Consider the following 12,866-nt stretch of genomic DNA (forward strand, 5'->3'; position numbering starts at 1 on the left):
AAATTATTCAATATCCCCCTACGGTCAGATCAAAGCTGGTTTTGTTTCTCTCAGTAAAACCAACACCTGCCACTTTCCCTCCTCATGTTCTCATCACTTAAGGCCAAAGTTGACCAACCGTCCGATCGCCCGTAAAACTTTAAAGTGCAGCCGAGTCTTCAGGGAGCAGCGAGCGTAGAGGCCCCCGGCCCCTCTCCCAGGGCAGGACCCTCATTCTGGGCTTGTTTTCCTCCCGCTCGCTGGGTGTCAGCTGGAGTAATGAGATATTTAGCAGAGAGGTTTGGGGAGTACTGTCTCCGGGGGGAATCCACTGACACTCTCCCTCCCAATGCAATCCTCCCCTCGTCTCCGTTATCTGTTGGCGGGCAGGATAAAGAGGCGAAATGATGGAGGGGGGGGGCAGTAAATATGGCCGCCGTAAGACAGGGGAGATGCACGCTCAGCTGATAACGTCCAGCCGTAGTCACACACAAGGAGAAACATATACAGAGTACATTGTAAAAGTGTGGGCTAGGCTGCTTTTAAATGATGCATTTACTGAATAGGAATTGTTTTATATAGATATAGATTTTTTGTATTATTCTTATTGACAATAGATATACTAAATTTATCTCAAATTGGTAAATAGTTTTGTTACAGCAGCATGTTTACAAGGCATTGCACAAAATATAATAAAATGCAACAAAGAATAGTACATTTTATACAGATCAATAGTATTAAGATAAATATATATCTATAGTATCTACAGATATTTATAAGAAATTCCTTGTTTTTTGTAAGATCTGGGTGATGATATTAATAACAGTAAAAATTGGGGAAAAATAAAGAAAAGAGAAAAGATATTTAAAAATAATTTGAAAAATAAAGAAACGAACATTGAAAATAATTAATAAATAATTAAAAATATATATAAAGAAAAGAGAAAGGAACATTGAAAATAAATAATACAAAAAATATATAAAGAAAAAGAATAAACAAAGTTACTTCTTTTTTCATTGCTTCAGAAATAACCTCTTTCTCCAAAGAACTGCTCACTAAATGTACTTTTTGCAGTGCCATCCAAAGCCTCTGTTACGAAAACCTCACTTTGACACAACACACCTGAACTGACACATTCCGCCCCACACACACACTGGGTTACACACACTTGACATATATCTCCTGACTGTAAAGAAGCCAAATCCCTCCTCTCCCCTGCCGAGTGCGGATCGTGCCTCAAACTAAATGTTTCAATCAAAAGCTTTTTATTCTCCCGTGGCAGATTGCCTTTGTTTCCGACGGATTCGCCCCTAGTTAGGCTTTGATTGCAGCGTGTGAGTAATTCTGTGGTGTGATAGATTATGACTCGCTGTTTTAAGCTTTGTGTGTTCCAACCGTCGCTGCAACTTTCATCAGGAGCGTGTCTTTTGTGACACACGGGGGATAGAAATGTGGACAATTAGTCACACTTCCCATTGTCCAAATCTCAAAATCTTCCTCTTGCCCTCTCCACCTCTGGGTCTCCCAATCTCTGCCTTTTTTTTTACACACTCTTCCTCTCTTACACACACACACACACTTCAAGTCTCTCTTCATATGAGATGATGAAATAGTTGGCGAACTCAGGAAATCTGTTTCTGTTGAAAGTGTTCTGGACTAGGAGATAACTGAGCCCTTGTGGGGGGAAGAAGAAAGCCCACCGGCTTTAGAGTCAACTTTCCTGTGTGACTCTGTGTGTGTGTGTGTCCTGTGTCACTCAGTGTGTGTGTGTGTGTGCGTGCGTGTGTGCGTGTGTGTGTGAGAGAGAGGGAATTGTATTTGGTGGTTTTAATTAAGAATGGATTTTTTTCTCTTTGCTGATGTAAAGTTTGTTAATACAGAAATGTGTGGTTGTTCTTTTGTGAGTCCCTCCAGTGTGTGTGTGTGTGTGTGTGTGTGTGTGTGTGTGGTGTGTGTGTGTGTGTGTGTGTGTGTGTGTGTGTGTGTGTGTGTGTGTGTGTGTGTGTGTGTGTGTGTGTGTGTGTGTGTGTGTGTGTGGGGTGTGGGTGTGTGTGTTCCCCTTCATCGTAAAAACCTTCATGGTCTTGCCGTTATTATACTGTATGTATTCAGTGTATTATTCATTTGAATGTTTAGGTGTGTTCCCTACCAGATTCCCTAATTATCTTCTGTTTCCTTTCCCATTTTCCTCATCTCCCCTTTCCTCTCTACATCTATCCTTTCATTTCTATATATCCTTTTCTGTTCTTCTTGCTCTTTCCATTGTTCTTTTACTTCCTCCTCTCTCTTTCATCTTCCTCTCATGTTCTATGTACTTCCTTGTCTCCTCTCTTCTCGTATCCTCTCCTCCCCTGTTCTTTTACTCTCCTCTTGCCTTCATCTTCGTCCTCCCTCCTATTTTCTCTCCTCTACACTCTCTTGATTCTTTTCCTCGCCCCCTTCCTCTCCCCCTTCGTCCCTCTCAGGGCTGCTCGTCTCCCATCGTGGTGAAGTTTGCTGACACGCAGAAGGACAAGGAGCAGCGGCGTCTGCAGCAGCAGCTGGCACAGCAAATGCAGCAGCTCAACAGTGCGACCACCTGGGGGAGCCTGACGGGCCTGGGGGGGCTCACCCCGCAGTACCTGGCTGTAAGGAGCGCCGCCTCCATCACCTCCCCCCCCTCCTACACCCCTTACTGCAGCACCATGGCCAACGTCGCTGCAGTCAGTGCCCATATTCAAAAATATCCAGATCCCCTGAAATCTTCCTCCCTTCTTTCCTTTGTTCCCTTATTCCTCTCCTCCATCCTCTCCTATGGGCTGACGGGGAAATGAGGTCTCTGAACAGGATGCTAAAAGCCAATAATATGTTATGTATATCAAAAATACATCCTCTGTTTTTCACCTGTTAGTGCCCTATACGTTATCAATGCAAGGACACATTTTCTTTACGAATGTTGTCAATTGGAGTACATGTTTTGGCCCAAAATAACAATTGTACATATCTTTACCCAATACTGTTTCCTAGAAATGTCCTTGACTTGCTTGGTTTGGATATTTAAAAAGTCTCTCTGGCAAAAGACCGGAAATAAATACATATATTTTCAAATGTAATTACAATATTTCCTAGCATTTGTCAAAGTGGTTGAAACTGAGTAGTTAATCCAAATATATACATTTCCATAACAATTTCATAGTATACAAACCACATTTTTAGGACCCAGGATTTACCCATGTTCTCTCTGGTTATCCTTATGCCGTAAATAATTGTTCTCCATTGAAAAACATGTACCTTATCTCCAAATGTGCTGATTTAAACCTTTCGACAAACAATACACTATTGTTTGTTTGTTTTTTAATTGATTAAGTAAAAGACTTGGCCATAACCAAGTCATGTTTCAGAGATTCAATTCATTTGATATATTCACCTATTATGGGCAATTCTTAGGACTTAGGAAAAGATGTGCGGGGACAGTTTGGGGCCCCTGGGAGTCCACAGATCCCCAATTTGAGGAATCCTGCATTGGAGGGTCTGCTGCTCAGCATCTGAGACCCTCTGCAGTTCATTTGTTTGATTTGGGGGATTTTCTGGTTTTAAAGTAGTGTTCAGAAACCTCGTTCTCTCTCTCTTCAGTCTTTACAGAGCCTTATACTCGGGACTCTTCGTGTAGAAAGTCCCAACCCTTTCCTTAAGTGCGCTTCCTTTTCTAACCTAACAGCCCACATTCTACTTATAATGCATATGTGAAAGTTTAGAGATTTGTTAAGTGCAATTAACACCTGTCAGCCCAGGCAAATGTCCCATCTGTACTGGATAATAATAAATGTTCTTGTGTGAAAATGTGAGATGTTTAAATTGGGCTCCAACATGTGTCTGCTCTGTCAGCCCCCTTTTATATTAAGCTCCATTCTAGATGGAAAGAAGTCGCACACAGTACAGAAACAAGATGTTCATTTGCTGTTAATTCAAGTCTTTGGAGGATGACTTTTTGACAGCATCAGTATTCCACTTTTGTTTTGGAAATCTAATTAGTTGGCTAGATTAGAGCTCTCATGCTCAACTTGTCTGGAAGAATCACGCCGGAATACAAACAGTGTTTGCTTAGAGGAGAGATCAAACTATATTAGCAGCTCATTTACTCAGCGAGTACTGAGGCAAAACCCACAGTAAAGCTCTCTTTATTAGCTTCTCGGTGTTGCCATGCATTTAGCAATGTGTTGTCCCGTTGATTTTGCTCAGGTTTAACTGCTTAGGATTCATAAAATATACATATTAACCCATATCTGTGTTACACCTTCTTAGCCAACTTCATCCCCAACACATTAATACACATTTGTTTCAAGATTCAAGGCGCCAATGCTTTATTGTCATATTTACAATCGCTAGTTTGGCCAATGAAAAATGAAAAATCCCAGGTTCTTTCAACAATGCAACATAAATAAACATAAGATATGAATAATAAAGCGAGTGCGAGAAGAAAAAAAAAATGGAGAAGAGTATGTTTATGCGTGTAAAATAGATGAGATAAGAATGTCAATCCATACAGTGGCAGTTTTTGGAATATATAATCAATAGGCCTATTTTCCGTGAAATTCGACCTACTTTTATAGATAAAATAAGTTAAAATTGAATAAACAAATGCTTTACATTTTAATAAAACACCTTTAATTCAATGAGAGTAGTCATTAACAGTTTTTGCTAAGCTAGAAACCACCCATGTGATGTTTATGCCCCATATTTCTGATGTTTAAACATTTAGCAACGGATCACATTTGACCCTATAAGTTTCTCTGAATCCACCTAACTCACTCTGTTTCTCCCTCTTCTCTTTCTCTGCCTTGTCTTTCTTTCTCTCTCTCTCTTTTCCCCATCAGTTGCTCCAGCAGGCAACCTCCTCCAGCAACCTCGGAGCCTTCAGCGGGATCCAGCAGATGGCCGGTGAGTCCAAAGAAAAGTAGATAAACCTTCACTGTCCCGCCATTAACGACGGGAACGGACCCTTTGTTGCGCCTATTCTTTTCCACAGACTTCTGAAAGAGGACCAAAGAGCATAACAGATGAACTTGCGTGGTGCAGGAAAGACAGATCTCTGGCCTGAAGATTTATTAACTGTTGCTAAGAATTGTCTTGATCTTTTAATGAGGCCAGACCAAGAGTTGTGCCCTGGGCGTGTAACAGTAACACCGAGGCTGTGCCGGGGATGGATGAATCGTGGGTAAGGGGGGGGGGGGGGGAGAGAAAAGGGAGTGGAGCAAATGGGTGAAAGTGGGGTCTCATGTCGATATGTTTCACTGCAGACTGGCGCCATCTACTGCTCTCTTCTTCTGTCATCTGTACTAAGATTTCCGTTCAAGAGCATCTGCAGGTTTATGGCAAATTGAAGCCTTTTATAGATGATTTTTTTTAATTATTATTTATTCTACTATTTCAACAATTAGACAATTTATACATCCGACAAACAAACAGAATTAGTATAAAGTATAGCTTATACAGAGGTAGCCCTCCCGTTAGTCAACCAGTTGCAGGATAAAGAAAAAAAGATACATCAGTCATTAAATAGGCACACAGATAAACAACATTCTATATACATACACATACATATGTACACATATACATACACCTATTTCTAGGGTGAAAAGACAGTAATAAAGTAAAAAAAATACATTCCTACACGTCCATGTTCAGATAAGAAAACGGTTTCATTGGCACAATAATTTATTTTAATTTTTTAATTGAGTGATTAAGTCATTACAGGAGAGGGTAAGACAAATGCAGTGTCTAGTATAGAGAAAAGAAACATTTAAAATGTAATACAAAAACAAATGTCAAATTACCAATGGGGTCCAAAGCAACCTAAATAATACAACATGAGTTTAGACGTGTGTGTGTGTGTGAGACGTACAGTATAAGAAATAGGTTTTAGAGCCAGTTTAAAAAAGACTTAAATATATGAATGTGTCTATTTCGCAATGAATGGCCGGTGAAAGTTTCTCAAACTCTAAATGGGTTGGATAAGAGAAAGGACACCGAGAAATAAAGTGGTAAGGGACAGTGAAATTCTCCTAAGTGAAGCTGAAGCCATAAGAAATGCATAAATGAATTAACCCAGTTCTGTATTAATCCGAGCCTTGAGCGAGACAGGAAGACTCCTATTAAATGTTGAACAAGATAAAATCTCTGTATTTAAGTAATATCATTTTTGGGCTTTAAATGTAGGTTATTTAAGACTTCCAGGGACCCGTGGATACTCGCTTTCATCATCTCTGACTTCTTCTCTCTTTCCATTAAACTTTCATTTCTTTTTTCTTTATTTTAAGCCTCTTTTAGCAGGAACTCTTGCGCCTCCCACCCTCTCCCATCACACTTTCTTACCTCACCTCAACGCCTCCCTCCAGCCTTTCGCACTCTGTCTGTTCTCTCTCCTCTTCCTCTGTTCATCTGTGAGTTTCTTAGCAAGGTGTCAGCTCTTAATTCCACGCCGTTTAGGCAGTTAGTTAATTGCGCAGACACAATAACATTTTCTGAGTGTGATGGGAGTTTCTTAAAAGTGGCCGTCTTGTATCCTGCAGTTTGCTGTTCCCTTGAGTTACGACGCCTTGCCGTTTCCCTCTGGCTGATTTACATGTTTGCTCAGTGAGCTCAAACACGCATTTCCTTACAAACACACACTCGCACGGATAAATAGGCTGTGGGATTTGGAAGCGAGGGAGAGTGACGGTGTCTGAATCTGGAGATCTGTTGGTCGTCCATCTGCGAGAGAGTTAGCATTAGTGATTGGCAGGAGATGTGACACAGCTGAATGACATCTGGTCCCAGTCTTTAACACGAGGAGCTGCAGAGCTGAGAGGCCTCAATTACACCAATGAGCATTCAATTAGACGCAGCCAACGCCAGCACAGCGCTGCCATACAGGCTGTACACACACACACACACACACACACACACACACACCCACACACACACACACACACACACGCACCATCTGCACAGCCCGGATACTGTGATGTGGGGAGTAGATTCTATTTGTCTCTCTTTCTTTCTCCGTACGGCTCCACTTTATTCCTCTCCAACCCGGTTACTCTTATATCCCGCCTCCTCCTTTTTCTCCATATGACTGCCTTCAACGTTTATTTTCAATGAGGGAGATGACCTTTGACAAATGCAAGGAAGATTTGGGGTGGAGAAGCTTTGAGGAACGGGGAAGAAAAGGCAAAAGAAGAGCTGGAGAAACAGACGGAAGGGAAATATAAATGGAGGAAAGGGAAACATGGAAAAGAGGATGGGAAATGACAAGAAAATGAAGGGAGAAATGTGTCATTTAAGGTGAAAGGAAAAAGGAAAAGAAGTTAAGGAAATGTAACGGAAAAAGGACACATTAAATGAGTGAAAAGAAACCTTTAAAATATTTTGCTAAGGACAGTAAAAAAAGAGCAAAGCCAATGATAGAGGGAATAATGTGGGAGTAATTGAGAATCCAAAAGGAGCACTTAAAGCAAAGGAAAGGAAAGAATGCATCTTACATTTGGTGAAGAACAGACAAAGGAAGAGGTAAGGGACATGAATTAAGGTAAATATGAATGAAAGAAATGAAAGAAAGTCAAGAAAACTAATGAAATGTCAGTCGAGGTGAGGCGAAGTAACAACCGAATGGCTCCACAGGGACTATTTGTTTACGTTATAGTGAAAGGCTTTTTCTCCTTAAATGTTTTAGTGGGTCGATCTGCGCCTCTGTGGTCAAACCCAGCAAGGGGGAAATGGCAGTGAAATAAAAATGGCTTTTATATTATAATAAAGAGACATGAAGGAGCGCTCGTATAAACAGCCGGCTTCTCTCAGCGCAGCTCTGCAGCCGGCTGCTCGCTCATGTGGAGCGTTTCAGAGAGAGAGAGGGGAACACGGTTGGAATTAGTGCGCGATTTAAACGTGCCATCACAGGAGGAGAAAGAAACAATGATAGCGGCTGTTTTCTTACCTTGCGTAGAAGTAGAAATCCATTTCAGCTTTTGATGTGTCACAGAGAATTGGAGAAAGTCGCTTTGAGAACAAGATTGGTTTTGGCTCTGATGTATAAGTAAGCACAGATTAGTTAAAAAAAGTCACACACACAAGTGCTCATTACAGCAGGCATACACACCCGGGGAGAAACAGAGCATTTAGAAACTGGCAGTGGCCTTCTTCCACATGTAACCAACCCTTGTGTGAAATGTGTCTTTGCTTGTGTTAAGGCATTATGGCATAACATGTGGGTGTTGTGAATTTGGAATGTTAACCTCAGCTTGTATATTAAATCAAACACTCACACAAATGTCCTCATTGAAACTTATTCAAACCAATATTTTGAGCAATTACACCATAACATCATGGATTAAAAGATATCAAGCTTTCAATCTAAAGCCCTGATTGAAAATGATTGTTTGTAATATCTTTCAGCATATTTAGCCTAACTTTGATACGTGACATTTATTTAGATTTCTTTGACTGTGTCCTTATCAAAATAAACAGTCTTATAAAAGATTAAGGTATGAAATTGACTGAAAATGTGACTCTTATGATCAGAACTGAAATTGGTTGAAAGATGTAACTCAGGGGAAAGGAAAAATGATATAATATATATGAATATATTGTATTTTTACGGTACTGTTTTGGTTGGTTTTGGCTTGAGGTAAGCACAGATATGTTAAAAAAAAGTGTACATGCATATAACAGCAGGCATACAAACTCGACCATATAGAAAGTGGCAGTGTTCTTTTTTTAAATATGTATTTAACCAATGAAAAGTGTGCATCCCAGCGATGGATCCAGCCAGTTGTTGTTATTGGCTGCGTCCACTTTGTATCCGGGTGAAGGAAATATCTGTATTTGTACATGGATCTTCTTCTTCATGGTGTCTTGTTTGTGTGTGTCTACTTGTATGTGTGTGTGCGTGAGTGTGTGCGTATTCCCATGGTACTGTATATACACTCAGGCTGTATATACGACACATACACCTCACATTGACAGTGTCCGTCCTCTAATTCTAACCAGCTCAGTGGAAGCTTCCTGTGGTAAGAACTGGTGACTGATTCTGTTTCCGCTTTATGAGCGCCTGCCTCATAATTTTCACACACTTGCATAAACACACACACATCCACTGAATGAGGTGAAAGGTTTAGTTGTTCGCACAGAAGGTGTTTTATAGCCTTTGCTTCGCCATCGTTTGGGTGTTGGCATGTAGTCATTAATTATGCTTAAGTACAGGCCCGTATGCTAATGCCAGCAGGCAGATTAACAATGTGCAGAGTTCAGCCTGCAGGTACTACAGCGGTGCTGAGTGGGGCACAGTTTAATATTTATTATCTGTATTTTTAAAGCTAAAAGACTCAATAATGGGCCACTGTGACTAGAGCATGACTGATGTCGACAGGAGGCCGATTATTGCTGATATAAATCACACCAGCCTCTTCAATTCAAGTGTAAAATACATTTTTATTTTATTATGGATGCACAGATTTATTTCTGGAATACCTACATTTTTTCACTTATTTTGGCTGGTACCAGAAACACCATATTTGTTCCACCTAATTGCAGATAACAAAGAGTCTCTTAGAATGGATTTATAATACTAAGATGCTCAATTGTATCTTGGAGGACAGTGCTTTTAAAAAGAATCAAATTCTCCAGGAAAAATAAGGAAACTATTTAACTTACTTAAGTTACATTTAAAACATACTTATAGCCATATTTATGGAAATGTTTAATTGATCTGAAATGTCGATATTAAAGTCAAAGTAAGTCAAAAGCTACCACAATTTTTTTAAACAAATTGACCAGAGTTCCTCTGAAAGGCACATGTTTGTTTGCTATCCCTTGACAGATGTTGGTACGGCTTCCATTTAATACAAAATACTACATTTTCTATAAGCCTCAGGAGTTCCACATCAGTCAAGCTCTAATCATCGCCCAGTTTAGTACATGTGTCGATGTTTAAAGACCATGTCAATTGTATTTATCGCTGAGAAGATTTCATTTGATAACGAGACCAGGGAGGTTAGAGTCTTCCTGTATTTCTCTAGCCTTCTCCACGGAGCTTTCCCTGGAAAGAAAAATATAAGTTTAACTAAATCACTGAGATTATTTTTGGCGCCAGAGCAGCTCAGAGAAACACACCAAACCTCAACACTAGAACAGCTGCTTTTACTGATTTAAATACATTTGGGACTTGTTAGCGAAATCAGCTGCTGTAGTTTGCCTTCACACACTGCAGACTCTTCACAGGGGCGAAAAAAAACACTATTTCCAGGCACATACACTCCTCTGTTATTCCTCCGCACATGAAGCAGCTAACTCGTCCTCTGGTGCTATGTCCCGGTCCAGCTACGGCTCAGCCTCCCTCCCCAGGTTTGACCCCACCCTCTCTGGCTCCTCTCTCCAGGTATGAGTGCTCTGCAGTTGCAGAACCTGGCCACTTTAGCAGCGGCAGCGGCGGTGGCCCAAAACTCAGCCAGTCCCTCCAACGCAAACCCCCTGTCAGCCAGCGCCGCCTCCCTGGGAGCGTTGGGCAGCCCAGGTAACACCGCAGTGACTCAGGTCGGGGGGGGGGGGGGGGGGGGGGTCCGACGCCGGGGGGGGCCAACGCCTGCCTCCGCTCTCCACCGTTACCATTGTTGTCGCCCCGGCACTTCCACCGCCATCACTGAAAACCATCAACCAACCGAAACATCTCCATTGTTCAGACAGCCCGTCAGTGTTCTTTCTGGCACATTCCCATGGTGTGTGTATCCACCGCTTCTCAGACCTCCATCTCCATAGAAACCATGCTGTGTTATCGATGCACCGCCCACCTGCGTCCTCAAACTCTCTCACCAACACCATCCTGTCATACACACACTGTATATGTGTGCGCGTGTGCATGTCTGTGTGTTCTGTGCTTCAATGTTTTCTGTCCGGTTCAGATGTTTCTATTTTTAATTATTTGTTTGTGCTTCACAGAAAACGTTAGGTCGGCAGATTTGTTGTTTCGGGGTTTGTTTGCACCTGTATGTGTGTGTGTTGGTGTTTTTTGGGGGGGTTAAAGAACTAGTAGGTTGATGTCTGAACTCGGCGCAGGTTAAATATCCTTCCTCTTTCTTCCCACCCTGCCTCATTCTCTCCTCTCCTTGTGTTCCTTCTCGTTGCCCTCGTCTTTTCGCTTTTGACAAGCCTCCCTGTTTCTGCTCCATCATTCTCTCTTTATATGTCGGCGGGGCCTCGCTCCAGCGGCCGTGGTTTTGCCGTTACTTTTGGAGCGCACTCCCAACAGAGCATGATTATGAAAAGCTCCCACACCTCACACCTTCCTCCTTCACAGAGTGGTGCAGTAATGATGTGTTATTGTGGGCTGCCCCGTAAGTTCAGAAATCAGAAATCCTTTTGTCCCGCAACTGGGAAATGTACATTATTACCAGAGCAGATAAAGTGAGGAGAATAGACTTACATATTACAAAAACGAAAAATGACTAAGTATACACCTGTTATTAATAACACAATAAGTAAAAAAACAAAAACAAAATGGTACTGTAGATAAAGAACCAGTGCAAACAGTGCAGGTTTGGCGTCCATGTTTCGACCAATAATTTAGAAAAGTATTTACAAAAGAGTCTGACAGAAAGTTCAATAAATAAAGAAGTAAAATACTCAGCGGTGAGTAGGAGCTGTTTTAAAAGACTGCCAGACGAGCGGCGCTAGAAAAGTTAGCATCGCAATGGCTCCCTTTTTTAGGAATATTGCCGAAAATCAGCTTGGTGGCAAACACACGTTGATGATACTTACACGTTTTGTTCAACAGGACATTTTAACAAAACTTTTCGGAAGCCTAAATGAAATTGGCTGAAGTAAGAAGCGTTAACGTTAGGCTATAAAGGAACTACAGCAATGTAACATGACTTCACATCACCACTGCTCAGTGGCGAGCCCCCCCCTACGCATCAATGACAGCGACCCTCTACCACACAAAACAACACCATTTATATAAACACCTATCATGACAGGGCACCCACAGCCAAGTAACAATTACAAATGAATGAAGTCGGCACGGCGGCCCACATTGAAAATGACTTAGGCCTACCTTTGATGATCAAATCACTTAAACACAAAGTCCATCCTCCTGTCCTTTTGGATGAAGCACTTGATGGCGGGGTCATGCAGCTGATCCTTTGCCACTCCAATTTATCATTGTAACTCAATCTTGAAAATGACTCGGTTAATAATTTCACAACGATGTCATCACTATCACTGACATGAGCCATCATGAACGAACTTATGCTAATCATAAATCTATCGATCATAAATCTATCGATTAGATTTATGATTCGAAGATTATAAAAGTAGGGTAGACATGTGGATATTATCCGGCTGAACAAAACGTGCATTTATCTAACAGGTTCGTTCCACAGACCTTATTTCGAGCTATTTTCCAAAACCCTATGGAGAAATCCCATTGCTTTTTTGTCGAGGGAACCCGAGCGCAGCTTACTTCCGGGTTTTAGGACGCGTCACTGCACCACATGTATAAACCTCACAGCGGGCGGAACTTGTCATAAAGTCCGCGAAAATAAAGCCCACCCATTTAGAGGGAAGATATGATTGGTCAATTGTACTGTCATTTGACATTACTCTCTCATTGAGTTACTATAGCTGGCCCTCTGTGAATTTACAGCAGGACAGTAACTCGCAGAGAGGGCCAGACGAGCTTCTTTCATTTAACCCTTCACATTCCAACAGAAACTGAACAGGCAGATTCAAAGGATTTATTTCTTTGGAAATGTTATTTTAAATACAATTAAATCAAATTATTTTTGGTAAAACTAATGATAAATATTCATTTTTTAATGTTTTCAAATATTATTTTTTAGAATATCTTAGGCTCTCCACTGCGACTGCTAAGCTAAAGG

The 12,866-nt window shown here is 41.3% G+C and overlaps 1 protein-coding gene across 20 annotated transcripts in view; it reads left to right on the top strand.

Annotated features, from left to right (window-relative positions):
* celf2 (cugbp, Elav-like family member 2) overlaps nucleotides 1-12,866 on the top strand; it is a 192,780-nt gene that overhangs the window by 163,562 nt on the left and 16,352 nt on the right. For 6 of the 20 annotated variants that reach the window (XM_034133337.1, XM_034133338.1, XM_034133341.1 and 3 more), the window contains exons 8-10: nucleotides 2,445-2,681; nucleotides 4,833-4,896; nucleotides 10,370-10,504. In XM_034133337.1, coding sequence (XP_033989228.1) covers nucleotides 2,445-2,681; nucleotides 4,833-4,896; nucleotides 10,370-10,504 — 436 coding nt within the window. The remainder of the gene's footprint in view (nucleotides 1-2,444; nucleotides 2,682-4,832; nucleotides 4,897-10,369; nucleotides 10,505-12,866) is intronic. The other 14 variants (XM_034133345.1, XM_034133347.1, XM_034133342.1 and 11 more) reach the window with 3 other exon arrangements.

This window comes from Trematomus bernacchii, unplaced genomic scaffold (assembly GCF_902827165.1).
Source record: "Trematomus bernacchii unplaced genomic scaffold, fTreBer1.1, whole genome shotgun sequence".
Taxonomy (NCBI): domain Eukaryota; kingdom Metazoa; phylum Chordata; class Actinopteri; order Perciformes; family Nototheniidae; genus Trematomus; species Trematomus bernacchii.